This window comes from Poeciliopsis prolifica, unplaced genomic scaffold (genome assembly GCF_027474105.1).
Source record: "Poeciliopsis prolifica strain line A6 unplaced genomic scaffold, Auburn_PproV2 SCAFFOLD005, whole genome shotgun sequence".
Taxonomy (NCBI): domain Eukaryota; kingdom Metazoa; phylum Chordata; class Actinopteri; order Cyprinodontiformes; family Poeciliidae; genus Poeciliopsis; species Poeciliopsis prolifica.
In genome coordinates, this window is record NW_026562380.1 from 18,818,600 (window position 1) to 18,845,944 (window position 27,345).

A 27,345-nucleotide genomic window follows, 5' to 3' on the forward strand; every position below is an offset into this window, starting at 1 on the left:
GAGGTTCTGCTCTGTGAAACATGGCCGGTGTTTCGCTCGGTGTCTCGCCGCGATGCTTTTCACCCAGCTCCCCGAGGACGTGCTCTACCACATCCTCTCTCATTTGGACCGCAGGTCTCTCTGTCGTCTTTCTCAAGTCTGTAAAAGCATGAACCGCTTCGTAAACCGGGACGCTGTTTGGAGGAGGATTGCAAAAGGCTGTTTAAACAGCGGGATAACCTGGAACGGGACGGACATGTAAGGAGACAGCTGCTTTCATTTTCCTTCGGTTGCCGGGATTACAGTCACTGCCGAGCGGTCATTGTCGGTCTGCGTAGACACGGCTGATTTAACTGGACCGGTGAGGTTATCCCTCACGGTCCAGAAACAACACGAGTGGAGCTAATGAGAAGAAACTGTCAGCTGTCAGCACCACACGTGGGGCTTCTGGTCTGCAGATGCTGGCAGCAGAAGTAGAGCCTTACAATAAACTACAAGTGTGTGCATCTACCAACATGTGATGCTAGCAGCCCTGATCAGTATTTTGGAGACCCCCAGCGTTGCCGTTCAGCTGCTGAGAAGACTGATTTCATTTTTAAAACCCCTACAGACATAAAATGGGTTTCATTTTCTGGCTAAGTTGAGGGAAACTGGTCACATCCCAAACTTTCACGGTCCACGAAGCACCACTACCACTGTTGGCCCACTCTGCCATCCATTCCCTCCTCTTTCCAGCTCTCTGTCAATAAATATCAAAGCCGTCAACTTAAACGATGCCATAATTGTCTTTACTGATTATACAGATGAATTATCATAAAATGCTGAATGACTCTTGAGTTCAGTTGTGTACTACTATCAATATTATTGCTATCATGTTTTATTAGACTATTTCCTTTCTATTTTGGTTCTTGTTTGGGGCAATTAAATCTATATTACAATTTATATTCCTTGATCAAACTAAAAATAACTTGGTGACCTTTTGCTTTTGGATAACATTCATCAGAGTCCATGATTCCTTACAGCAGACTAGGATGTAGAAAATGACTAGGATTGCACAATATATCAGTATTAACATCGGTATCGGCCGATATTAGCCATTTTTAAAGCATATATTGGTCAAATAAATAAAACTAGATTGATATGAACAACCGTATTTATTTTAATTTGTTACTATCTGTTTCTTCTGAAATAAAGGTGTTGAAATGGTAGAAAAATATTTATGATGTAATTTGTCTAATATCGAGAAACATTGTTTAGCAGCCATAACAGGAGTTATATCAGATGTTGATCACAACCCCAATTTTAAATATCGGTACATTCCTAAAAATGACTTTCATCATTTATCAATGCGAGTATAACAAAAAATTTATATAAATTGACGCGTGGTTCTGTGTCTGAAATTAAATCAGACCAACACTTGTTTTGATTTAGGTCAGTATGATTACCAACATTATGTCTATTTTCAATGTCACAATAATGAAAGAAGTAAAAGATGTATTAATTAATGTCCCAAAATCAGAAGTTTACATGCTTAAGTTTTTGATAGCTTTGCCTTTGAATTGACTGGGGTCAGTTGTTTTAGGTTTCCTTCAACAAGCTTCTCACAATAGTTGGCAAGAGTTTTGGCCCATTCCTCCTGACAGAACTGGCGGATCTGAGTCACGTTTGTAGGCTGCCTGACTCACACATGCCATTTCATATTTAACCACAAATTTTCTATAAGATTCAGTTTAGGGCTTTGTTATGGCCACTCCAAAACATTAACTTGGTTGTTTTTAAGACACTTTATGAGCTAAACGTTATTGTCCATTTGGAAGACCCATTTGCCTGAATAAGAATGTTCTGGTTCTGTTCTGGGGACGACTGTGGAACCTCTAGAGAAGACGATTCAAAGAAGGGTTCTTCTTAAAATCAAGAAAGTTATGGACAGCCCTGACTATCCTTTTCATAAGACTTTATTTTCAGTCAGAGGCTTCTTCAGATTTGCTGTAATACAGACTGCTACAAGAAACCTTTCCTGCCAAGAGATGTCACTGTCTTCAATAACTGTTTGAAGAATCTGAATTAATGAGCTACAATGACATTTAAATTCACTTTGGGATTAATACAGTATTTTTTAATTTAGTACTGTCAAAATCATGTTGTTTTGTAGGAATGGTGCATTAAAGGTGATATGTGGTTTTACTTTCTATCACATTGGGATTTTAATCTCTAATGTTCCCTACGGAACGACTGAGGCCAGAAACAGCACATTTTGACAGTGATTCCATTATACACAGACTGCCATCACTAAGTAATTTCTGAAAGTATTTTGTACTGGTAAATATTATTTAGGGTTGTGAGAATAAAAAGGGTTGAATGCAAATGCATGCCACACATTTCCAATTTTTATTTGTAAAAAATTTATACATTGTGGGGGAAAAAAACACTTTAAAGTTGGATCCAATGTGACAAAATGTGAAAAGTAAAATGGCTATGAATGCTTTTGCAATAAATTGTATTTTTCAAATACAAAAACATAACAAAGCTATACAACCATTTAGCGCTACAACGTTCAACCTTTTAGAAAATAATTGATCTTCAATTGTTTCTGTCTTTGCAGATATCCTACTGTCCCACTGAAGGAACGAGTGCAGACAGCTCAGAACTGGTATCATGGATTTTGTAAAAAGTGGACTCTTCTCAAATGGAAGACAAAGTACGTCAATCATTTGCTTTTACTTGGCAAGGCGAGCTATATTTTTCTTCTTTAGTTTCATTTAGTTTCATTGTATTTCCCTGTAATGTAGCTGATGTGAGAGTAATTGTTGTTTTCCACATGTAAAATCTTGTAGAGTTCTTCCCTTTTGCAGGTGCTTCATGTGAATAGTTTCCTCTCTGAAAAAGCTTGGCATAAGTATTTTTCCCCTTTAATTTTCCGCATAAATGATTATTTTTACTTGTCGCTATCTTGCTATTAGGCTGTTGCCATGGTTACAGCTGGACGGCGATGTGCTGTACTTGTCTCAGGCTGCTAATATCGGAGCCTACTCTCTGAACCACAACTCCAGGAGGCTCCAGCGAATACCACTGGAAAACTTTTCAGGCCACCAGGGTGATGTCTGTCGCTTTGTCCTCACAGACTCTCACCTGATCAGTGGAGGAAGGTAATTCTTTCACCACATGGCCTCTGTAAGGCTTTTTTTTTTTTGGCAAAGTCCATTTGACTTGCTCATTGTGCAAGCAGCGAAATGCCTAAACGGCTGTTTTGTCTCGTTTTGTCAGTGACGGACGGATCTTGGTCCACAGCAGAAGACGTAACATGTCACTGGGGCTAATGGGCCATAGCCAGGAAGTGAACTGCCTGGACTCTAAAAACGGACTTATCGTCAGTGGATCAAGAGACCGAACAGCTCGAGTAAGAACATCTATCAATCAGTTGATGATGATAAATTAAATACTGACTTATTGTTTGCTAAATAAAGAATTTTGATACAATTCAGTTTTCAATCTCTTTTTAAACTCTGGTAGAACACAGAGTAAGGATATTATTTTCTGTTACATCTTTTAATTCTGTAAAAAACTAATTCTGCACTTCCTTCTTTCTGCCAAGTTATTTAAATTAGAGTTTCCATTGTGGAATGCAAAGACGCAGCATCTTGGAGTTTCTCTCATTGTCAGTAATTTTTAAGGTTCTGGTTTTTATTAATATGGCTAGGATCATTTACAGCCAATAAGATCTTTTCTGAAATGGATTGCAGAGCGAATAATGCGATTAGTGCGTAATGAAGGATTTTGAACAGATGCACAACATACCGCTGGACATAGCCCACACGGCCAAACTTCTCATGGACATTCATGCGGCCGAGTCCATAGCCCGAACCATCACTGTACTGGAAGTACTGCAAGGCTGCTCTTCCAGGACGTCAGTTTGACTTTTAACACTATCGTTCCTGTCAGACTGGTGAGGAAACTGTGGGACCTGGGTCTCCCCCATAACATCTGCTGATGTCCTCAGCACTGAGCACCAACGCCGGCTGTCCACAAGGCTGTGGGCTAAGACCCCTCTACACTCATGACTGTAGCCCCACCACAAACAACACCATCAAAAAGTTTGCCCCACGGTGGTGGGGCCCATTTCTAGACGAGATGAGACCAGATACAGAGTGGAAGTGGAACGACTGCCTATATGGTGCACCACCAACAACCTCCGTTTGAACACTTCCAAGTCGAAGGAACTGATGGTTGACTTTAGGAGGAGTGAACCATACGTTCTCGTCATTATAAATGGGGAGAGGGTGGAGATGGTGCCAAATTTCAGGATTTGGGCACCTACATCAGTGAAGACCTGACCTGGCATACTAACACCACTCCAGTCCTGAGGATTCTCAGGAGGAACAATCTGAGATCTGAGCTCTTGGAGGGCCCTCTGTCGCTGCCCTGTGGAGTCGGTGTTGAGAATCTCGCTCTGGCAGGGAGGAAGCTTAGCAGGGAGGAAGCTGCTCCAGAGATTCTGCCCAGAGATTGATTGACTGTCTTCTGTGTTTTGAAAGTTGCTATTTTTTTACATTTTGTTGTGCTTTATATGTGCACAATGGTATTTAAAGAAATTCTGATTCTGACTTAAGCATGTGTTAAAAGTATTGTTACTGGTGACATTTGTTTTTCTAGATGTGGACTTTGACCTCCAGCTCCCCTTTAGGAACAATTCCCATGTTTGACAGAGTTTGGTCTGTTGCGATTAGTCCCACTCAAAGGTAAGTACTTTCTTAAGATCATTTTCTGAGCTTAGTTTAGAAAGTTGTAGAAGCACATGCCTTATAGATCATTTACTAAAGATTTTATTACACTTCCTATACAAGTACCTTAGGTGCTTTACCCTTTTATGACTTTTATAAATCAATTATAAGCAACATAAGTTGTCTTTTTTTTATTTTACAAAAAATAAACCCATTGCAGTGGAAGTAAAAATTGATTTCTACAAAATAATGACAAGTAATATTTACCACAAAATAGGTAATTGCGTAAATGTTCACTCCCTTTAAAGTGATGAACCTAATTCAGCAGAGGACCAGCCAAGTGGTGGTAGTTGTCTTACAATGAGTGGAATGGAGATCTCATGAGCATCGGGATTGTAGTTTAAAGTGAGGCTGTCATTTTGTGTCATTGACCCTTTTGACCATGGGCCAGGCGGGTCAACTGTATTGCCTAAGGACATGACAGAGGTGGGTGGAGTGGGAATCAAACTGGCAACCCCACTGCAGGGCCAACACTTACATCGACAATATCACCCTTAAAATGTGTAAAAAAATCACATATTTTTCATAAAAGTTATGAGCCCTAAAGGAAGTCAGTTCCTTCATACACACTTCCTCATGCTCCGAGTCTCCTCACCCCGGCATTTTGTTTTCTTTGACGATCCAGTCTTGTGGATTAGTTCATATTATTAAACTGAGTGGATGATCCGCTTGATAATGTAAGGCCTAACAACCCATCTGCTGGACACCCATGTCATCCCACGTCTAATTCCATCCCATGTTCTGTTGTTACACTTGATATCATCTCAAGGTCCAATAAGAATTATTGTTGTGGCATTAAAATGCCAAGGTTGGCACAGAACTGACGCCCCCGTTGAAGTTTGCTGATGCATTGGAAAGTAAACCGAGCCGATCAGTGGCCTTGACCATAGCTTTTTTTTTTTTTATCCGCGTTTGGATTACTTAGTGTCCTACACTCAGCACCTACCTTGAGAGCCTACAGGCTGTTCAAGTATAAAAATGCTTCCCTATATTTTGTCTTTTGCCTTGTCTGCAGTGGCTGATATTAATAATCCTAATTTCAGGGTAAGCTATCTGTTTTTATTATAAATATTTTTTACTCACCAATTATTGAGTATACAATAAACATTACAAACTGGCAAAAAACAAGAAGGGGTATTGCTCCACAAAATAACGAGCCAGATAAGTAAGCGAGTGACAGCAATAAAAATAAAATCAAACTAACAAAAAAAGAAACAAGCAAACAAACAAGGCGGTATACATTCAAAACAAGAATGAAACAACAAAATCAATTGGTGTCATAACACAAAGGAAATTGATTCATATGTGGATCATGGCAATTATTTTCTAATTTGAATTATTTTTCTGTTCTGTAATTGATCAGCTGATTCTGATCAATCCTTTTTATATTGACTTTGATGAAGACACACACACACACGCACGCGCACACACACACACACACACACACACACCCACACACACACACACACACACACACACACACACACACACACACACACACACACACACACACACACACACACACACACACACACACACACACACACACATTTATCAAGAACCAATTTGTCGCTGTTAACTGCACATTCCTTTGTCTTTTACCTGTCAGTCAAGGTTGGTAACCTGGTACAAAGCAGGCACTACCTTTAGGGATAACACTTCTTTAATATAAATGTAAAGAAAGGAGGCCTGGGTGGCAGAAGGCAGTTAAGAGAGAAGCTGCCCTGAAGAGAGGTGAGATCTGCCGACAGGGTTATTCGTGGTTTGTCAAGAATTCCTCAAGCACAACTACAAAGTTGTCGCATGGACTAAAAGTGCCTTTGAAACGTTCCAAAAACAGGACAAGATTGTTGGATAAACCGTCCCCAATTCAGTACTTTCTCACCGCTACCAGGGGGGGAAGACCTTTGACCTCTAGTAAGTATAGGGTGACGCCACTGTAGCCACCCAGACAGCCTTCTCCAACTGCACTCCCACTGCTGCTGTTGCCACCATCCAACCCCACACACTCCAGTTTCACCCCCACTGCTCTGTCCCACTCAACCGCAAGAAAAAGCCCGAAATTCATGTCTTTCTCTTTGGTCTCTCCTGAGCAGTCCCTGTGGCTCAGGAGTCAAGAATTCAATTAGTTAAGAAAAGAGAAGAAAAGAGCGAAGCAGCAACAATACAGCGATAAGGGGGCAGAATGTGTGTTCCCACACGCTAAATACAGGGCGCTTTCCCTGGGGCCCACAGAGCCAGAGGACCTGCACCACAGGAGGTGAGAATAATCACAGCTCCCTCTGAACCTCATCATTACACACATTCTCACACACACACATGGCTTACATTCCTTGCAAACACAGATAGCTTCATCCAGACGTGCATTACACGCAGGCATTCTCCCAAGGAGAGAGACACACCTTACAGATGCCCCACACTTTCTACACACATAAACACAGTGGGAGAAACACTTAGCACACTTCATGCACAATCACAACACAAACTCAAACCCAGCACCTTTCATTATATCTCGGTCTCATACAGGTGTTCTCTGGTCTTTGGTTTACCAGGAAGACTGTTTTGGTCTATTTAGCTGGTGAGAAATGAACAGGTGGACAAGCAGCTGCAGTGGAGTTTCAACTTGTTCTAAACAACTAGCTCAGCCTGTTGTGTAGTTAGAGCTTTTCACAGAAATACGAGTCTACTGGGTTATCAGCAGGGGTGGAAGTAGTTTCAAATTCTTGCCGGGTACTATGACGAAAATCGTCAGTGGCTTGTTGTCCGAACCAAAACAAATAAAAGCATAATTATTTTACTGTACCGTGGGTTGCCTGTATGGATAATGAGGAAGTAGAAGCGATTCACAATGTGGGGAAAAATATACATTTTGGCTCTGGCACAGAGGGTAGAAAGTAATGAGTTACATTTACTCATATTGCTGTCATTCCTATTTGTCTATTTTGTATCTTAAGTTGTATTTCAAAACCTGGATTTTTACTTTTATTTGATTTGTTTTGAGTAAAATCAGGGAATGGCTGTATTTGAGATTGAGATAAGCAATGAGGGACCTGTAGGAGTCGAGCTCGACCCGAAGTCTACCCCAGGTGACTGAACACAGAACATCACGAGAGAAGCTGAAGGCCACGAGAAACTCCCCAATACAGAAGTCCTTTGTAAGGCGCAGATTGCTGTTTTCAAATCACTGGTCGACCTCAGGGAAAGATGATGGAGGCCGTTCATGGAAGAGATGAGAGCCACGGTAAGGTGATGGATGTCTGCAGGAGGCAGAATCAGTGCAGGGTGATGGAGCACAGAGGTGAAGGCAGAGGCTCGAGCTAAAGCGGCAGTAGCGGGTGAGAGATTGCTGGCCAAAGTGAGGTACGGAGTGGGCAGGGTCAACTCGTGGTTGTGAGTGGAAGTCGGGTAGCCCCGGCGCTGTTTGGTTGGAGGAATGGAGGACTTCTGGGACCTTAGTTCACCACCTGCCTTGATGATAACATATGGCGTATGTTCATTTTTCATGTGGTGCATGGTTTTCATAAGTGAATTTCATTGGAGGTAAGGGTGACCAAACACCGTAACGCTGTTTGAAAACTGGAACCTATTTCTATTTAGCCCGGCTGGAAAAATTGAACTCGAACAGCGTGAAATTCCCTGCAGTCAAAACGAACGCTAATTGTGACCAAAATAGGTCACAGCCTCAGAACTCAAGCTGTACCTAATTCAACTTCATCTCATAAATTATTTACACACACACACCTTTTTACATGTATATATATATATATATATATATATATATATATATATATATATATATATATGTACATATATATATATATATATATATATATATATATATATATATATATATGTACATATATATATATATATATATATATATATATATATATATATATATATATATATAGCACAAATAATTATATTTATTTATTTTTTATTTGTGCGTTAGATTTTTTTAATGTGAGTCCGAATTTCATACCACAAACAAGTAAACGTGGCAAGACAACAAATAAATAAAAAAAAAAATCCTTGAATCCTTGAGTCCTAAATATAAATTCCGTTTTTAATCACAATTTACAGTCTTATGAAAACTCTTGCTCCTGGATATGTTTGTCTTATTTTTAGAAGGACTAAACACGTTTCATTAAGAGCTGATCTTACAGTGAACAAAATTGCTTTCTTAATCAGAGTGAGTCTTGGCCTGCCGCTGACGTTTGGAGCACTTTTTCCTCTCATTTATCAACTCACCCATATATAAGGTGTTTGGGTCACTAAGACTCATTCACTAAAGTCAATTTGGTAGCTTAACTTATTTTATCATGCTGTGATAAACAGTTTCATAAAGTTCCTTATATGAAGCTCCCAGTTCTTCCTTGTTTCCCCACCTAAAAGGCTTTTGTTGTTGTTGGAGAAACACCCTGCCTTCGTGATGGGCACAATGTTTTCCACGCAGAAGTTGATAAAGTATGTGAGACAGTCAGTGCGGATGACAATGTGGAGCTGAAAGAGTCCTTCTTCATACCATCTCTTTACTGGTTAAGCAAATTGCGTAGCTAATGAAACGTAGCAAACTCAAACAAAAATAAGTAGGTAGAATAGCAGCAGTGATGGGGAACAGAGGAGGATACAAGAAGAAAGGGAAGAAGAGAAAAGAGGACGAGAAAGAGGAGGAGATAAAGACTTTTTAAAGACGTCTGTCAAGATAAATGGATGGTTAAAACATTTAATTTTAGCTGAAGGCCTACAGTTAAAATTTGCTATTTTAAAGTATAAGTGCTACGCATTTATAAGTTCGGATATTTTGCAACATAGCTGTTACATCTTCTTGAAATTTTGTTTGCACCACAAAGCTTTTCTACAGTGGAAATTTGAGCAAGATGTAAGTTAGGGGTGCACCGATTTATTAGCCAGCCGATTTATGATCGCCATTTTTCTTCATTTTGAAAGATCAGTGATCGGTCGATATTATCCCCCGATCTTATCTACCTTAGTAAAGGTCTAAAATTTGTTCTTTCCCAAAAGTTAATGCTTTTTGCCTTTGCAAACAGTATTTCTGTCCTGAATTCTTGTGCTGAATCCTGACCTGTATTAGGATTTTCAGGAGTGCATTGCTTCACATTGAGGGTGGCATAAATCCCCTAATATATGTTAGTGTTAACCAGAACCTTTTGTTGTTGTTTTTTAGAACTTAATCAAGTCATCTATGATTCTCCACCTATAATCGAACTGGACTTAATACATTATTTTTGGCTATTTTTGTGTTGTAATGTAAAAGTCATAACATTGGAATAATGTTCTTAATGTTCACATGGCAAAGCAGTGTGTTGTGAAAATGACACCATTAGTACTGACTTAAATTTTTTTTTAAATCACTAAATTACCAACAGTCTTGGAAACCATCATGGTTGCAGATGATTTGTGTTGTGTGGCTGGTGTGGATGGTTGGTGTTGGATCCCAGTTGGTTCCAGCTGGATGAACAGAGCCAAGGGGCTGGCTGAGGAATGTCCTGGTGACCCTACACACAGAAGACACGAACAGAAGCCAAAGGGACCACAGGGGGTGAAGATGGAACAACGGGGTCCGAGCATATGTGTGTGTGAATCTGTGAGAGAGAAAGTGCATGATTGTGAGCATGCTAATGTTTGATCATGCATATCGGTGTGTAAAGGGCCGATGGAGCAAGGGAGAGGAGGCTCGGGAGTGAACGAGAGAGAGGGAGTGTGGGGTGGGGGGTATGGGGTCAGCCCTTGTACCCTTTGACCATTGTCTCCCTCCCTGACCAATATAAAAGCATCATAACCCTGTGAGCCTAGACATATTTAGAAACCAGATAAAAGCACTTTTTACAAACTAGATACACATCAGGCACAAAGCCCGGGGTCAAGCGCAACAAATTAACAACCCTCTTTCTGATGGTGAGGTGGGGGTCTGGGGTGACGGGGCAAAGCCAAACCGCCCCTGGAGTCCAGAGCCAAATGCCTTCATATTCCCAGAGCAGAGACATGGGCTGCTCGCCTTTATTCATTGTAATTGGTCCAGGGGCCAGAGGCTAAGATAAATACTGACTTACTTTTTGTTTGCTTTGTGTCCTTCTAACACAAAACTTCTCCAAAGCTAACTCCAACTAAAGTCAAGAACATCATTATGAGAAGCAAGAATTTCATTCATTTGTCAGTCTCATCACAGTGAGGCTTAGCAAACTGGGGCTCATTATTTAAGGGAGCAAAACTGTTTTCATGGCTGTGAAAAGGTGGAAACTGATGATGTTTTCGGCACAACAGACTGAGAAAGCTTTTGATGTTTTTTGAAATAGTCCCTGCAAAAAAAAAGAGTGCAGGAACTAACAACACCCTACTAAAACATAGGAATTATTATTAGTAGTAGTAGTATTATTAACTTTCTCATTGAGATTAAAAATCTCTTTTCCACAAGAATACTGGTCAAGACTGGCAGCAGTACACATGGATTACAGCGTATTCACTGCAAAACAGAAAAAAGTTAAGACTGTCATAAATAAATTAGTTGAAAAATTCCACAGCTTAAACATTTGCAGACAAAATTATTCCTTCACAAATTGTGATCAGATCTGATTGGAAGATTGATGGAGCTTAATCCAGAAGAGTCTTGTGTGGAGATTGAGGTTCATGTGTAGCTTAGTTCCAAGCTTATCAGCACAGTTCGACAAAAGCGTGTCGGTTTAGGCCTGGTTTAGTTCCATCAAAGTTCAGGGTTCACAGAAACTCCATAGTGCAGTGTTTCCCAACCCTGGTCCTCATGGCACATTGGCCTTTATGTTTTAAGGTCTTCTTGCTTCAGCCCTGCTGATTTCAATAGACGGCTGATTAACAGGTGTTTGCTGAACTGCAATTTTCTGAATCGGGTGTATCAAGCAGGAAAAAATCCATATTTACTGACATTTCGGACAAAAAAAACCCTGGTATCGGCTAAAATCAGAATTTGCCGGTGGAGCTTTTTAAAGATTGGTACTCTGCGATCGGTGCACTCCTACGTAAGATGGAATACATAAACACACATGCATGACATACTTTGATCAAGTTAATTTCTTTGAGATGTAATTAAAACTGCTAAAATTTTAATTTGTACGAGGTTAGTCTTTGTCGCATGAGAATGTGCCCCAGGGGTGATTCAAAATCATTTTAACAGCTCCTGAAAAAGTTTCATAAATAAGTTATAAGTTCATGTAAAAATAATGTATTTTTATTAGCCAAATAAATTATCATGCTTGGCAGTAAACAGCACATATCATGACCTTAGTAGGCCATTCATATATTACTGCTGGATCTAAAAACATTTCGCCTGACAATGTCAAGTTTTGATTATTATCAAATATTATGAAGTCAACTTCTGAAAATATATAGTGCCAACCACAAGAATCAACTCATTTCAAGTTTAAGATTCACACAAAGACACTAGTATGAATGTTTGGCTGTTGAACTGGACCGGTCAAGGTTGCTGTCAAGCTAATTTTCTACTAACAGCTCCACAAATCATTTTGAGCCACCCAAACGTACCTTTATCTTAGCCGTTTTCTATTCTTCCTCGTTTTTTGTAACATTGTTTAGCTTACTTATCTTCCGCTAGTACTTTTGAGGTTTTTGATTCCCACTGCGCACTGGCAGCTCATATTACTAGTGAAGCGTGACTTACCAGGCCCACCAGGGGGCCCCCAAGAGCTTTTTCTTTCTTTTTTTTTTTTGTCTGTACATAGAATGATTTCAGCATGATCAAATATATATTATTGTTTAAAAGAAATCACAACTTTATAATGAAATTGTGTGTTTTTGTTAGCATCACATAGAAATCCTGCCTGATAAAAAAATAAATAGACCCATTTAGTGGGTCCACTAATGGCCCCAGGGTACTAAGCAGCCACTTAGTTTGCTTCTGCCTTGGGCTGGCCCTGCTTTTGTATCCATGTGAATGCCAGGATTTGGCTCCTATGTCACACACAGAAACACGTCTACCAGCTACGTACCAGCAGAATGTGCTCCACCACCCATTTGTTGCGCCTGGGATGAATGACAATTTATTTTCTGGTCCATCCATAAAGGCACACTTCCTTTAAGCATCGACTAACAGCCTCCTGTTAGTTGTTTAAAAGAAACCACAACTTTTTGATGGGGTAAAGTTGTGTTCAGTCTCTGATGGGGTAAATTTTACACTTCATCAATTTCACTATGATTTAAAGCAGCTTATGACTTTTTTTTAATGAAATCAAGATATAATTGTTCATAAATGCATAGAATAAGTTTGACCCTTGACTTGGACTTGGCAAAATAACTTGTGTTCATCTCTTGATCAGGACTTTAAACTCATGTCCTGTGGTTTCTGTGGATAAATTGTGGTCTTGGCTATCGACTTATAGCTAACAATGTTTTTAACTTGGATTCACCTCCCAATGGTGTGTGTGTAGGTGTGTGTGTGTGTTTGTGTGTGTAGATACGTGTTTGCGTGCATGCATCTGTGTGTGCAGTCCTACCAATTAAGTAACTTGTGTGAACGAAAAGTTGTTTCCAACTGACTGTGTGCATTTTCTTCAACATGTCGGTGATTTGTTCATGTGTGGGTGTGCGTGTGTCTGTGTGAATCAAACCAGTTTCCCACAATACACTCAGTTTGTGTTACCCCACCTCACACAGACCCTTAGATAATTCAACCAGCTGATGAGGTTACCCAAACGCTAACAGAGGCCCAGCATGCTGCTAATGATGAGAGGTGGAGTTACGGAGCGGAGGGCTCTGGTGGGGTTAGAGATGGGTGGTTCTGTTTAGTCAGACACAGAACTTTGTGTTGGGGACGGGGGATACCTGCCCCACATTAGGCGAGAGGGGCTCTGACCTTAGCAGCTATAATATCAGTACAAGCTCTGACCCAAGATCAGGCCCAGTTGGCACTTCAGAAGGGTGAGGGAGTTAGTTAGAGAGCTGGGGGTGGAGGGGAGGCGGCTTTTATTGTATGGATGGTGTCCTCTAGCTTTGCTCTGCCAGTGCCGCGGCCTAGTGAGGGGTGAGTAATGTGAGTAATGGAGAGTAATAGGGTGCAGATAGTGAGTGTGAGGGTAACCCTATTGTATCCTGTGTCAGCTGGGTCAGAGGTCACCCATGGCACATACTGGTCTTGGCCCTGTCCGACCCATTTTGATCTGAAATGAGTTTACCCAACACTAATTAATGGGGCCTGCCAATGGGCTGCTCTTGCTAACTGGCTTGACAGATGCTTCTAGGTCTTGCTTGGATGGCCTTGCCCCCCACCACCGCGGCCCTCTTCTGTCCGACCACCCCTCTGACCCCTTCTCCCAACACTCATATGCTCAGCACAGTCCTCACCATTTGCATGTCATGATGATCCCATCTGCATTTGTGGTGATGCCTCAGCTTGGTGGTGTTGGTAAGGCTGGACTCCAGGCCTTTTGACAGCACTTACACTACCTTTGAAATGTTTCCACCTTTAGTCTTGTTACAACCACAATCTTGTCTTGGGAAGACATAGTATCTTCAGTCATATCCAGGTACATTTCTTGGTCTGATAGTTCTACATCATAACATAGCATTAAAAATTTCTTCATTGGTGGCACAAACAATTTCATTGGCAGATGATGGGTATTATCATCTGCCGTCACATTATGGTAGCTACCATAATGTAATTACCATAGTATTTTACACATTACCGTATTTCAATAATAGTATTTACAGACAAGTAAGAAAATGTACAGAAAGGAATCACAATCCACTGTCTCAACAGTGCTTGACATAATGCTTGATTTGAAATGTGATAAACTCATTCCCAACGATGAAATGTTCTCACTCAGAGCTCAAAGAGGATTGTGTGAAACATCATACATGGGTTCAACATTGATCAGACGTTAGCTGTTCAGTCACTAGAATTCAACCACAAAACATTGATTCAATGGCATCTTTTCAACTATAGTTAACTCGAACTGAATAATGGCTGATCCACCATCAATCGTCAGCCTTAACAAAAAATCAACATTTTTGACCATAATTCAACATTGAATTACTATTGCTTGCTATCTGGGTCCACTCCTCCACAACCCGTCCAAGCCCTGGATGTTCACTGGTGATGTGTGTATGTAGCCTGGCCATTGACATCCTATGCAATTCTGCTTGATTCAAATCTCAGCACAATCTGCGAACCACAGCACAGTCTGTGAAGCTGAGCGCCCTGACCCTGTTCTAAGCAAAAGCATAGAAAAAGAGGCTGGGTTTTACCAGGCTAGTCTGTACAGACATCATGTGAAAGTCAGTCACCATTTTCTTTGTCTTGATGGTTTTAATGTGAAGGTTGTTGGTAACAAAGTTCCTGATTATGTCCTTCAGGCCCTTCCCATCAAATACATAGCCTACAATAGCTGTATTAACCGAATGTAGTGTAAAGCATTTCAGAGTGCTTTGAACTCTATTAAGTGCTACATAAGAATTGGCAATTGACCATCTTCTAATCTTCATAACCCCCCTTCAAGAGTTATAGTTCTTCCTTCACACGAGAAACAATCATTTATTATATCATCTTCTACAGTCTTGACCGCCAACAACTCAAGACCAATTCCATCACTACCATGCATAAGTAACAATGGACTGTCCCCTCATGGTGTATCTTGAAAATAGTCCAGACTGTACATCCAGTTATTCACAGCTAATCTGCTTATTAATTGTAGTTAATTTCTACTGTCTATTGGTAGTCTACTGAGCAGAAATGTCTTCATGTCTCCAGGGCTTTATGTCAGAATTCATTTGAGTCAGTGCCTACCTATTGTTGACTTCTCTACATCAGTGTCTGTACATTCATCCAAAGTATTTTAATGCAGGTGGCAGCATTTGTCTGTAACCACCTTACTGAGCATAAAAGTGGGACCTCCCTCCTGTCTGTCATCCCTGTAGGAGGGCACTAAGTCCTGAGATTCAGTCCCAGCCCAACAGAAGCCCCCCTGCCACCAGCACCCCTGGGCTCCACCCCACCCTCTACATAGCTTCTAACACCCAAACACACCCCGTCAACCCTCCCTAACAGCTCTCCTCCCCTCTCCTTTCACTGCTCTCCGACTGCTCCACATGCAGACCATTCACCGTGCATACCTAGGCTGCTAATTCCAAACTGCCTCTCCAATCAAAGGATCACAAGTGTTGTAGTTTTTGTCTCTTTTCTTTTGCTGAGAAACAATGTGTAATGAAAAGAGGCAGCGACAAGTCTGGTGTGTGTGTGTGTGTGTGTGTGTGTGTGTGTGTGTGTGTGTGTGTGTGTGTGTGTGTGTGTGTGTGTGTGTGTGTGTGTGTGTGTGTGTGTGAGTGTGGGTGTGTGTGTGTAAGGAAGAGGGAAGGTTCTGCCCATCTTTTTTCTCTGTTTTTGTTCATTTATCTTTCGCTGTCGATCAGTCAGTTTTCAAGAACATTTCCTTTCTCATATTGATCCAGGCATAAGTCATAATCTGTTGTTTTCTAAACTGATAAAAAACATATAAATTATGTCTGTAATACAAGATCTGAAGCTGATGTGGCCCATCAGCTGCTTTTCTGTTATATCCACTGTTAGCTGCGAGTATTTAACCAAGCAAAGCTGGTCTTTGTGTCTACAATGTAATAGGGTCAGATGGTTGATGTCATGTCAAACTATTTTATTGTGTTTAAAAGACTTTATTTTTTTCCCCACACTCTAGTTGTTTGCCTTAGTATAGAATACAAAAATAAGTAAATCAAAATAATAATAATAATAATAAACATATAACAATAAATGACAATTAGCAGTGATAATATTAAGGACACACACATATAGCTCAGTATATTGTTAATTATATATTCATCTTAAACAAAAAAGTAAAGTCATATTTTGAGTTATATGATGACTGATTGGACTCCATGACAACTCTGCGTCAGAATGTAGTTTTGTGTTTTGACTCAAATTTGTTTTAAGATCGGTCCCACCAGTAACTTTTATTTCTTTTTTTCCACACTCTAGTTGTTTTTCTAAATGTTTCTCCTTCTCTGTGTTTTATGTCCAGTTCCTTTGTAACAGGCACTGCATGCTGTGAGAACTTCTATCCTCTTCGTATCTGGGATGTGGAACGGTGAGTGAGGAACCTGTTCTAGCGCTGTTTTTTTTCTGTTTTTACAGGGGATTCAAATTCAATTTGCTGTATTTTGAACAGTAAAGTGTCATGAGAATTTTTTATTATTTTTTTTTACAACTCCATTTAACCTAAAAACACATAATAATATTAAAAGTCTGCTCTTAAAAATGGCATTGGGAATAAATAAAATGACTTCAAGCTACTCCATTGTAGCCACAGCTGCCCTGGGGGAGCCTGATGGCTATGCGAGGCTGTCATACCGCACCTTTGGTTCTTATGGGTTCATTCTGAACAGGAAGGTAAATTGAATGGGGTATTGATTAGACTTACTTATTGTCTTAGTAAGAGCTGAGAGGTGAGGGAGGAAGTGAATGAGCTCAACAAGGACTTGAAAGGGGTTGAATCTCATCTCCTAAACCAGCTCCCCTATATATATAGTGAACCCCAAATGGGGGACAGCTGGATACAATCACCTGGCAGGAGAGGGAGGACACAGATACCTATCACCAACCCTCACATCCTGCCATTTTCTGTTTAGAAAGAAGATGCTTCCTCTTTATAAATAAATCATACTGTCACAATTCTGAACTTTTAAGAATTGTTCAGCATTTTAAGGCACAGTCTGACCTTTGAGTGAATTTATTGAGACATTCACCTTCAGGAGGACGGTCTTAAAAGTCTTGCACTTGTGAATAGTCTTTCTTACTGTTCCACTGGACTTTTGATAGTTTGGAAACGGCTTTGCAACCCTAACCAGATCGGTGAGCAGCAACAAATGCTGCTATAAGATCATTGCTGATGTCTTTCCTTATTTGCACTGTGTGAACACACACGCACCAGTGTGTCAGTAAACTGCCATAGCTCCTGCATTTTTTTCAGGTGGCCACACTGATTACGACCAGTTTTCAAAAGCATTGAATTACCAGCACCTGGCTGGTTACTATGCTGAAATATGCTTATATTCTTGGATATTACGAGTTTGAAGTGCTGCACCAATTACAGTGAATACGTAGAGAACAGCAGAGAGACCAATGTTCTGACCCCCCCAGGTTGGATCTGATGGCTCATTAATGAGTGTAACAATCTGTCATATTTATATATGGGCGTTTTGAATGTCAACATTACCATTGTGGCCCTTTGTGGATCGAAAAAAAATGCAGTTTTAAAAACACCACAGCACACTTTAATCTCCAACAAAAAGCTGTCCAGAGTGAGGGGCCTCTAAAAAATCCTGGCTTGGAAAGTTAAACCTTAAACCTGATAAATCCCTGACAAGGCTTCAGTAATTCCCAGCTTTACATGGGCCAGTGACAACAGGCCAACACAACATCACACACAGCCACATACAAAAAGCTGCTTCCTGTTCCCAAAAGGCTTGGAAACTCGAGGAGGGTATAAAACAGCAGCCACACAGGAAGAACAACGAAAAGGGATGAGTAGGCATGTTCATCAGGTGGGAATGGGAAATTGATGTGGTTACAAAGTGATCTGCATAATGAAATGGGTCACTTATGGTCTAGGAGTGCAAGACATGCAGGAGAATTTTTCCAGGAAACTGTAACACCATCTGGGAATAATGAAATATCCTGACTGCTTTCTGTTCAGGGGTCATAGCTGTTGAAGAGCCTAGTAAATCCGATGTGATCCTGAATAAATTTCATACGGAAATCACATACCAAAATCTGGGTTATAAATAAATATTTATTTTAAGAATCTTAAGAGCCCACTGTGACAAATATAACTATGTATTTAAATACCCTGAACAGTAATACATTTTCTTCATTCACAACATTGACACATAAAGACCTAAAGTGACTTTGGTCGTCAGCCATCTCTAATGTCACTCCATCTGGTTGTGAAACAGCGCATCCACTCGACATAAACACCGTTGTTTATCCAGTTTGCTCTGCCTGACATCAGCTAGACAGATTTTAATATCCCTGTCTATGATAAGTTTGCATTTTAAGGCCCTCTATTTGGTGATTTTTATTCATAATATTAACTTAATGTTGTTTCTGTTAATGATTCTGATTTCATTGTTATTCTTTGTTCTTTAGTCTCTTTTTAGATTGGATTGACCTTGTTTTACCTTAGTTCAATTCTTTCTAAGTGATTCTGGTGTCTTACTTTTAATGTTTTATTAATGTTTTTAATGTTTCATATAAAACATTAAAAATAAAATTTGTTACTCTAGTGGAATTATATTTCTTCTGTTTTGTTATTCTTTCATGTTAGATTCATTCCCTGTCCCACTGTGGCTCTCTCTCTCTCTCTCTCTCTGTCTCTCACTCGCTCTCTTTTTCTCCCTCAACCTACCTTCTGCTCTCTCCCTTCACACCTGCAACCCGTTAGCTAATTAGCCCAGGTCCTTTGTTCCAGCATTCACTCTCCCAGTACTTACATACCTGTTTTCCTCTCACTCCTCACTGGTTTTCCTGTTAAATCCTATTATTTCTCCATTGTTACCCTGCTAGCTATTGTTCCTGATTCCTGTGGTGTTTTTTGTTTGCAAAAAAAAAACACAAAAAAAACAAAAACATTGTCAGTTTGTAAGCTGTAGCCTGTATTTTTAAAAAATGACTTATTTGCTTCATTTGTGACGCTGAATAGCAAGCATGTAATTCCAGCTTTCCACCGTTCGCATCAGCTTCACCCCAGTGCTTTTACACAACCATGGTGTGCCTTTGATTTAAGACTCTTCTTGGTGAAAACATCACAAACAGGTCACTGTTGCAGGCGCAAACCAGCTGCTGCCACCGAACCTTCTAGAGAAGATGCACAATCCTGCTACTTGTGAAAATCAGCGATGCAAGAGATTTACAACAGTGAATAGCCTAACAGCAGGCTGAGAGCCTTTGAGACCCTTAAATTGAACAAAGGTGTAGCCACAAAAGCCTGCGGTCCCAATGACTTCTTGGCGCTTTAATTTTAATTTAACATTCTCTCATCTTACCATCTCAGAGGGACAAAGAAATTGTATGATCACTCGTATGGAAGGGGATGCCACACATGCGGCGTCATCCGAGCAACACCCCAACTTTTCACACAATTTCCCTCATGGTCAAACACAGAGGAGGGAATCGGCATCAAAGGTGGAAGACTCTGATCATTACTCCCCTCCGCCAACATCTCCCTTTGTGACTTGAGAGAAGGAGCCATTCTTTTTACAGTCAAATGGTCAGGCTGGGATTCCTCGCATTCCTGACTTTGAAAGGATGGGGTTAAACGTCTACAGCGGTACAGACACCCCGTTGTACAAATTGATGCTGCATTGTCTCGGCAATACGTGCATATGCTAGACATTTTCGAAGTGATCATTCATTCTCGATGGGCTGCGTTTCCTCCTCCCGCTCCTGCTTCAGTCGTTGTGCAGCTGGTCCAGGGATGCGGGATAAAAGGGGATGATGTGCAGCAGGTTGCGTGACTGTTTGTTTTAGTGAATATACCTCAGCAGGAATCCTTTTCTTCACCTGTCTGACAGCTTTTGACAAAACGGTTTGTTTCCCGGTGCATCCAGGCTGTTGTTTTAGAGCTTATCCTTTACAAAAGCCTCCAACCACTTCTGTCACAAAAACACACACTGTTTTCTTTAGCTGTCTCCACAGTAAAGCATAATTCCCTTAGCTTTTACATTGTTTCCAACCTTGTCAATTCATTAATGATTCCTTTTACAACTTGGAAATCTGTGTGTGTGTGTGTGTGTGTGTGTGTGTGTGTGTGTGTGTGTGTGTGTGTGTGTGTGTGTGTGTGTGTGTGTGTGTGTGTGTGTGTGTGTGTGTGGCCCCTAAAGCCAGTGTGGCTCCTGCAGAGCTGGAAGACAAGCTTAAACCAGGATTTTGAATGTCACACAGCCAATAGCCCCTTCATAACAGTCACTAAGTCTGGGCCTTCCAAAGCTAACCGGGTACCACAAAACAGGTGACTCGCACTCTGGGTCAAATTGCTTTCCTCTCAGGAAAAAGAGAAGTAAGTATTGTTCAATAATAGAAGTGAAACTACTTATACACAGAAGAACGGCAGAAGTGCAGGAGTTGTATAGCAAGTATAGGCTCTTCATACACAAATCTTTTCTAAAGTTGATCAAACTAAATGCTGTTTCTTATTTTGAAAACGCTGAATGTTTTAGCAAATTACCATATGGTGCTAATGTGAAAGATTATCTTCTACAGAAGTTCATGTAACCTCAATTGTTAAACAGGCATTCTTTATTTTAGTGGGAACAGTTCCTTACAAAATGGAAAAAAGAAATATCAGATATAATCACTGGAACGGTACCTGATATTTAAAGCTTGCTTCATACGATGTCGTATTCTCCTGAGACAAACTATGTACTTAACAATAGACATGGCACACATGTCTGTCTATGATTCAGGCAAACGTACTCTTTGGTAAAAGCAAGTCAGACATACAGTGTGCTCTGTCCTCACGTTTACACCTCCATCCTGTAAACAGCTCTTACATAAAATGTAAGAATTTATGCTAATTTTGTACTTTGCTTCGACACATTACTGTCATTACTACATGTTACTCTCGTTCTGTTGTGTGTAACCCTTAGAACTGTTTTTGCCCTCAGCTCGGTTCATAATTTTTTATACTTTTTTAATTCATTTTTGGCTTTTACATTGAACCCAAAAAGTTCAATATGAAACCCAAAATAAGGAGTTACTATTCCATACAAATCCAAAATGCACTTCATCCCAATCTCCCCATTGGCCCTCGCTTGGTTCTGAGTCCCTGGCAATGAGAGTTCTCACCCAGTAAGGCATCCCACTGGGAAAGCCCTGGTCCAATAACATGGCCCCTGGGGTAAGGCTAGGGGATTACTAGCCCAAGCTTCTGGATTGAGGTCCAGGGCGAGGGAGGGGGCACGGTTTGAGGCATCGCGCTGGTCTGTCACTAAGGTCACTGGCCTCCTTTAAAAGGTTGCTACGAGGCAGGTATCACAAATGTGAGAGTAGCACACAGTCACGGTCACGGAGGGTAATAAATGGCAACAAAGAGACAGTTATTCTGCAATCACATACCCTACTGGGTGCAAGTTATTCTCCAATAATCAAGTGCTGAGTAGCAAGAGGTGCAAACTCGGAGTGTGATCACAAGAGCATGGTGCTGCTGGGATGTGAATTTGTTGACCACACCCTGGGCACACAGCACATCAACCCAGACACACAAACTCCGATTGTTACTTGCACAGAATTTTTTCACCCAAACTCTGCGACAAAACAGAAGTCTGCGTAAAGCAGCGGCTGAGTTCAACATGCATTTAGCTTATAGCACTGTGATGATTTACGTGATGAACCAACACACACGGTAGTCAGACCAATATTGCGAAATTCAAGGAAATTGATGTATGACTTGTAAAAAAAAAAAAAAAAAAAATCTGAAAAATGAAGTGGATATTTTTATTCAGTGCTTCTGAGTTGTAGAAGCACATCTGCCTGCAGCTCTTTTGTTTCTAGCAGATTTGAGCCTCTATAGCCTGAAATCTTTATCTACTCCTATTTTGTCTTTTTAGGCTTATGTATTTTCTCTCTATATTTTTTTCATCAGCTCCTACAACAGAAATTCTTATTGTTTACATAAATAATGACATAAATGTTTCAGACCACCTCAATAAGTCGATCTGGATCAAAACTGCCATACATCATTTTCCAGTCTCAGTTCTCTGACTGAGGACTGGGCTATGTGACAGGCTATGCTCCGTGGACCTCTTCTATTAAATGCTAAAAGAAATCTTATTTTTAAGTAAACATATGGGATTGTATTTCATGGGGGATTGCACAAGTGTAGTGAATATGCAGTTTAAATTTTGTCTTTCATGAGATTCAGAAATTTTCATTTGGGTTTCTGGAGCTAATGGTTTAATGAGGCCTGTGGTTCAATCTGTCACTTATCAATGGCATGCAGGTATAAATTAGACATGTCCAGGAGAAATGAAACATTTATTCAAATGAGGTGTAAAGACATAAACGCGTTTCTTGGCCCATATGGTTACGTTTCAATCCATGTTGTTTGTCTCTGTCAGACTTGATTTAAGATGTTGTGCAGCAGATGGACGTCTAAATGAGAAATGCAACTGTTGGATGTCTCCTTCACAGATTAGCATGTGTATGCAGTCTGGGCTCGGGGTTTCGTCGTGGTGCTGGGGTGCTGGATATAGTCTTCGAGTCTCCGTTCCAGCTCTTCACCTGCGGCTATGATACCTTTGTTCGACAGTGGGACCTGCGACTCAGTCCACAGTAAGCGTCGTCTTCATTCTTATTCTTTTTCTTTTTGAACTTAAAATTGTTCCCAATGTGAAGAATATCATGACAGTCTCTGTAGTTAAGATTTCATATCAGGTAAACATTGGGGGCCTACTGTATAAACAGCAGAAACACTTTGAACAATCAGACGTTGAGTGATCACATTTTCCATATTTCCATATTAGTTATGTCTTAGATTTCTTTTTGTGTCAATCTTTGTGGTAATTATTATTTACATTTAGCATAATTGAAACATTGTTTTTTTTAAAAAAAAAACAACTCGAAAGGACTTGAGACTTGACTCGGACTTGAGGACAAAGACTTGCGACTTGCAAAACAGCGACTTTGTCCCACCTCTGATCGAACTCCTTAAATCTCAGCTCTTGATATTTTCTCACCTGTTACCATGTTACCCTTTTTTTTAGAATTTAAAAATTCTCCTCAATTAATTGACATACTGCTCTTGGGTATTATAGTTTTCCTAAAGAAATTTGACAGCAAGCAATGTTTCTTTCTGTCTAATTTCCACACACCCAGGCCTCAGTCAGGAGTAATGTAACTGCTTCTAAAGGAAGATTTCTCTGCAGCTTTCTCCTCGATATATTTGAGGAGAAAAGCGTTGATTTAGTACGGCAAGTGTTTCAGTTTTTGAAACACTGGAATTTTTGAGGGGATCAGTGAAGTAAGACAAATCAGATCTGAATGGCAGATTGCTCTGGGGACTGACAGTGAGGTTGTCAGAGGGGGGTCCCCTTTTTTAGGCGTAAATAATTAATATGGACAAACCTTAGCAGCCTCAGAAAAAAAATCTATCAAGAGGCTTTGGTTGTCTGGAGCTTCCCTTTAAAGAAAAGAACTACAAGAACAGCTGAGGGGACGAATTAATGATACTCTAATATAAAATGTACAACATCTATTGTGAAACCTATGTTTTGTTTATTTAAAAACTGCAGGTAAATATTTCTATCCATGATTGTTCAATTATCACCAATGTGGTTCATACTCTAGCCGATTGCGCTACAAAGCGATTTTTAAATTTTACTAGCATGTTTCTTCTGACTGGAAATAATATTTTGGACTTCCTAACAAGAGTCCAGACTTGAGTCTGATAGAGACAGAGTGGAGGATGCTGAAGGTCAAGCTGATGATAAAGAGGCTTCCCAACTTTAAAGATTTGGAGCTAAAATAACAAAATACCAAAGAGGAAAAAAAAACAAAAAAACTTTTACGGTGTAATCCTGATATAGAATTTTGCATTGACTATTGAGGAGGGTATAAATATGTTCAGTGTATCTGTTAAAATGTTAATTCAAATAAGAATGTTATTTTTAAACGTCATAAAACTATAGAAAATACTCCTGCATGTCCCACAACCACAACTTCAGCCGTGGTCCCCTCCTTCACCCACGCTCCTCAAAATTTAACTCCATATTGTCCACAAGATGATATCGACTCTCAACTTTATTAGATCAGTGTCTCATACAAAGCAGTTTGATGTGAACAGGGTTTCCTGCCAAGCAAGCAGTTTACTGGTCAACACACCGAGTCGACGTACATGGTCATAAAAATTTTGCCCGCATATTGACTCCTCCTCCATTATATGCAAATACAAATTTGAAAAACCTTCTTCACTGCTGCATCTCCTCTCCACTCTGTTGTCCTGATGATGAACACTGAGATATTTATATTCCTCAACCACCTCCACTTCTTCTCCGATGTTTGAAATAGGGTTTGATATAAACCTGTTTTTCCTGAAATTGACATTGTCTCCTTTCCAAAAGCAGAAATTTGCGTAGAAACATTCTATGCAAATGTTTCTATGCAAAGAAACATTTGCGTACATGTACACAAAAACACAGCCACGTTTTGGCTTTGCGATCTTTTTGTCCTTTACCCTGAGGAGCAAGTTGGTGACCTCCCTCTTAGAGGTTAACTAAAATTAGAGAGTGCATTGTGCATAAGATCCATGTACAGCCCCACTGTCTGCTCCTGATGTCTCCCCATCACTTATTGATGAGGCTGCTCTAATGGAGGATTGATGTCTACTGGAAGGAAATACTCGTCCTTAAAATTCGTCCTCTCTAAACCTCAACCACTGACCTGCTCTGCTAAGCGCACACACCTTCTGGCTTTCATGACTTTGCATTGACTTCTTTCATTAGCCATCTCTTATTCTCCAAATATATTTGACCTGTATTATATATTGACAGCCTCAACAATTTCAAAGATAAATTAAAAACAAAACGTAACAATCTTCACTGCCTGTCTAGATTCACCCAATCCGGCCAATTCAATATTATTTCACAAATTTTTGTACGTATTATTTTTTTTATTCTTTTTAAACTTTCATGATCTCCAGTTAATGTAATTTCAGAAGGCTGCATGCATCAAATTGCTCTGTACATTTTTGAGACCTTAGTTCTAGACGGAGTAAAGGCAACAATAGAGGCTTGTCTAGTATTAAAGCTCGTCTATGCTACCTGATGACTGCAGAGTCATGTGAGTATTTCCGTAAATGACAGAAGTCAAATTTATCCTGGATGTTTGAAGTCTACAGAGTGAAAAAAAATGGTGAGAGTACAGAGCCCTAAAATGTTTATACTTCATACAAAGACTTCAGTTTGTATAGAAGTTCAAGCATGTGTGTGAAAGTGCAGTACCTAATAAAACATCTCCCCTTTTTTCCCACAGGAAGTGTGTGATGGAGTGGGAGGAGCCTCATGACAGCGCTCTCTACTGCATCCAGACAGATGGAAATCACATGATAGCCAGTGGCTCGTCATACTACGGTGTGGTCCGTATCTGGGACAAACGTCAAACCAAATGCTTGCAGGTGTGATCCTCATGCACCTGTCAGACAATATGTCATACGAATTAATGGAAATACTTAAAGGCAGCCTTAGAATTTGACAAAACGTTTTTGTTTTGTTTTTCTTGCAGTTTTTCCAGCTGAGCTCTGACTCTTTGAGCAGCCCGATATACTGTCTGAGATTCAGCAGCTCTCACCTTTATGCAGCTGTGGCTACTGCTCTGCACTCCTTGGACTTCAGACAGCAACCTGCTCACATCAGATGACACACACATGCACACACACGCACACACACACACACAAGCAAAGACTGTTAACACTTGTAAAACCAATAAAGAGGTCTATTTCTTATTTTTTCCAGTTATGTGAAGTTAAAGGTGACATTTTATGTTTCAAAACATCATGAAAACAATTTTAATATTAGTCAAAGACAAAACAACTCAACAAAAATGCAGATTTTAATGAAGGTGTTTATCCTTAAGGTCGAAGGGGGAAAAAAATCCACACCTTCATGGTCATGTGTGAAAGTGATTTCCTCTCATCCGTCTAAAACATATCTCAACTGTGGTTCATCACACCTGAATTTATTGTTTCTTGCCCCACCTCTTCTTAATCAAGACATCACTTAAATAGAACTTGCCTGGTAAAGTTAAGCACACCAAAAGATCTTCAAAAACTAGACGGGAAAAGCTAGGGAAACCTGTTGGAACCTGCTTGGAAAGAGCAAATCCACAACCTTGAGGCTATGAGTCAAAACCTAAACACACAAAATCATGTGCACAATCTGCCTCCTTCGAAGATAACAAAGCACGCTCTTTTCTTTCCAACACTCCAAGTATCAATCCAGAAGAAGCCTTTGAAGGGATTAGGGCAAGTGATCCTCTTGACAAACCCATGGCATCACCCTGGAAACATGCTGTTTGACCCTTCCACATCGATCACACATACTATGTTGAGTTAAAAATATAGTTTGCCCAATAATAAAATAAAAAATAATGCAGACCAAACCCTCCCTCAGATTTAACTCTCTCAAAAATAGCCTTTTTTTTATATGTGCGGGTTTTTTATTCCATACAAATGAGAAGATATGTCAGTCTAGCTGGACAAAATAGGATTTTAGAAGAAAAGATAAGTTTTAGATCAGGTACATTTGAAATAAAGAAACCTGGGAGTTTATAGTTATTTTTATGGCTTTTATTTGTCCTGTTATGGACAATGATACTTCAATTTCAGATGAACTGTATTTCCAAAAGTATTTTCTCATCCATCCAAATGATCAGAATGATCAGGTGTTCCAGTCACTTCCATGTCTATCAGGTGTATAAAATGAAGCACCTCGGCATGCAGACTGTTTCTACAAACATTTGTGAAAGAATGTCTCTGTCTCTCTGGAGCTCAGTGAATTCCAGCGTGGAACGGTGACAGGA

The 27,345-nt window shown here is 40.1% G+C and overlaps 1 protein-coding gene across 1 annotated transcript; it reads left to right on the plus strand.

Moving 5' to 3' along the window:
• The first annotated feature begins 2 nt into the window (after window positions 1-2).
• Window positions 3-26,269, plus strand: fbxw4 (F-box and WD repeat domain containing 4). The gene is made up of 9 exons (XM_055030275.1): window positions 3-237; window positions 2,582-2,677; window positions 2,940-3,125; window positions 3,244-3,376; window positions 4,630-4,715; window positions 16,796-16,861; window positions 22,963-23,103; window positions 25,801-25,942; window positions 26,050-26,269. Exons 1-9 carry the CDS (start codon window positions 53-55, stop codon window positions 26,182-26,184), a joined length of 1,170 nt encoding a protein of 389 aa, XP_054886250.1. The 5' UTR covers window positions 3-52; the 3' UTR covers window positions 26,185-26,269.
• The last annotated feature ends 1,076 nt before the right edge of the window (window positions 26,270-27,345 follow it).

Excerpts from the sequence above, each read along its gene's own strand:
- fbxw4 (XM_055030275.1), top strand. The coding sequence starts at position 53 with ATGCTTTTCACCCAGCTCCCCGAGGACGTGCTCTACCACATCCTCTCT. Across the intron at positions 3,377-4,629 it reads CAAGAGACCGAACAGCTCGA|ATGTGGACTTTGACCTCCAG; the intron begins GTAAGAACATCT and ends TTGTTTTTCTAG. Across the intron at positions 16,862-22,962 it reads CGTATCTGGGATGTGGAACG|ATTAGCATGTGTATGCAGTC; the intron begins GTGAGTGAGGAA and ends TCTCCTTCACAG.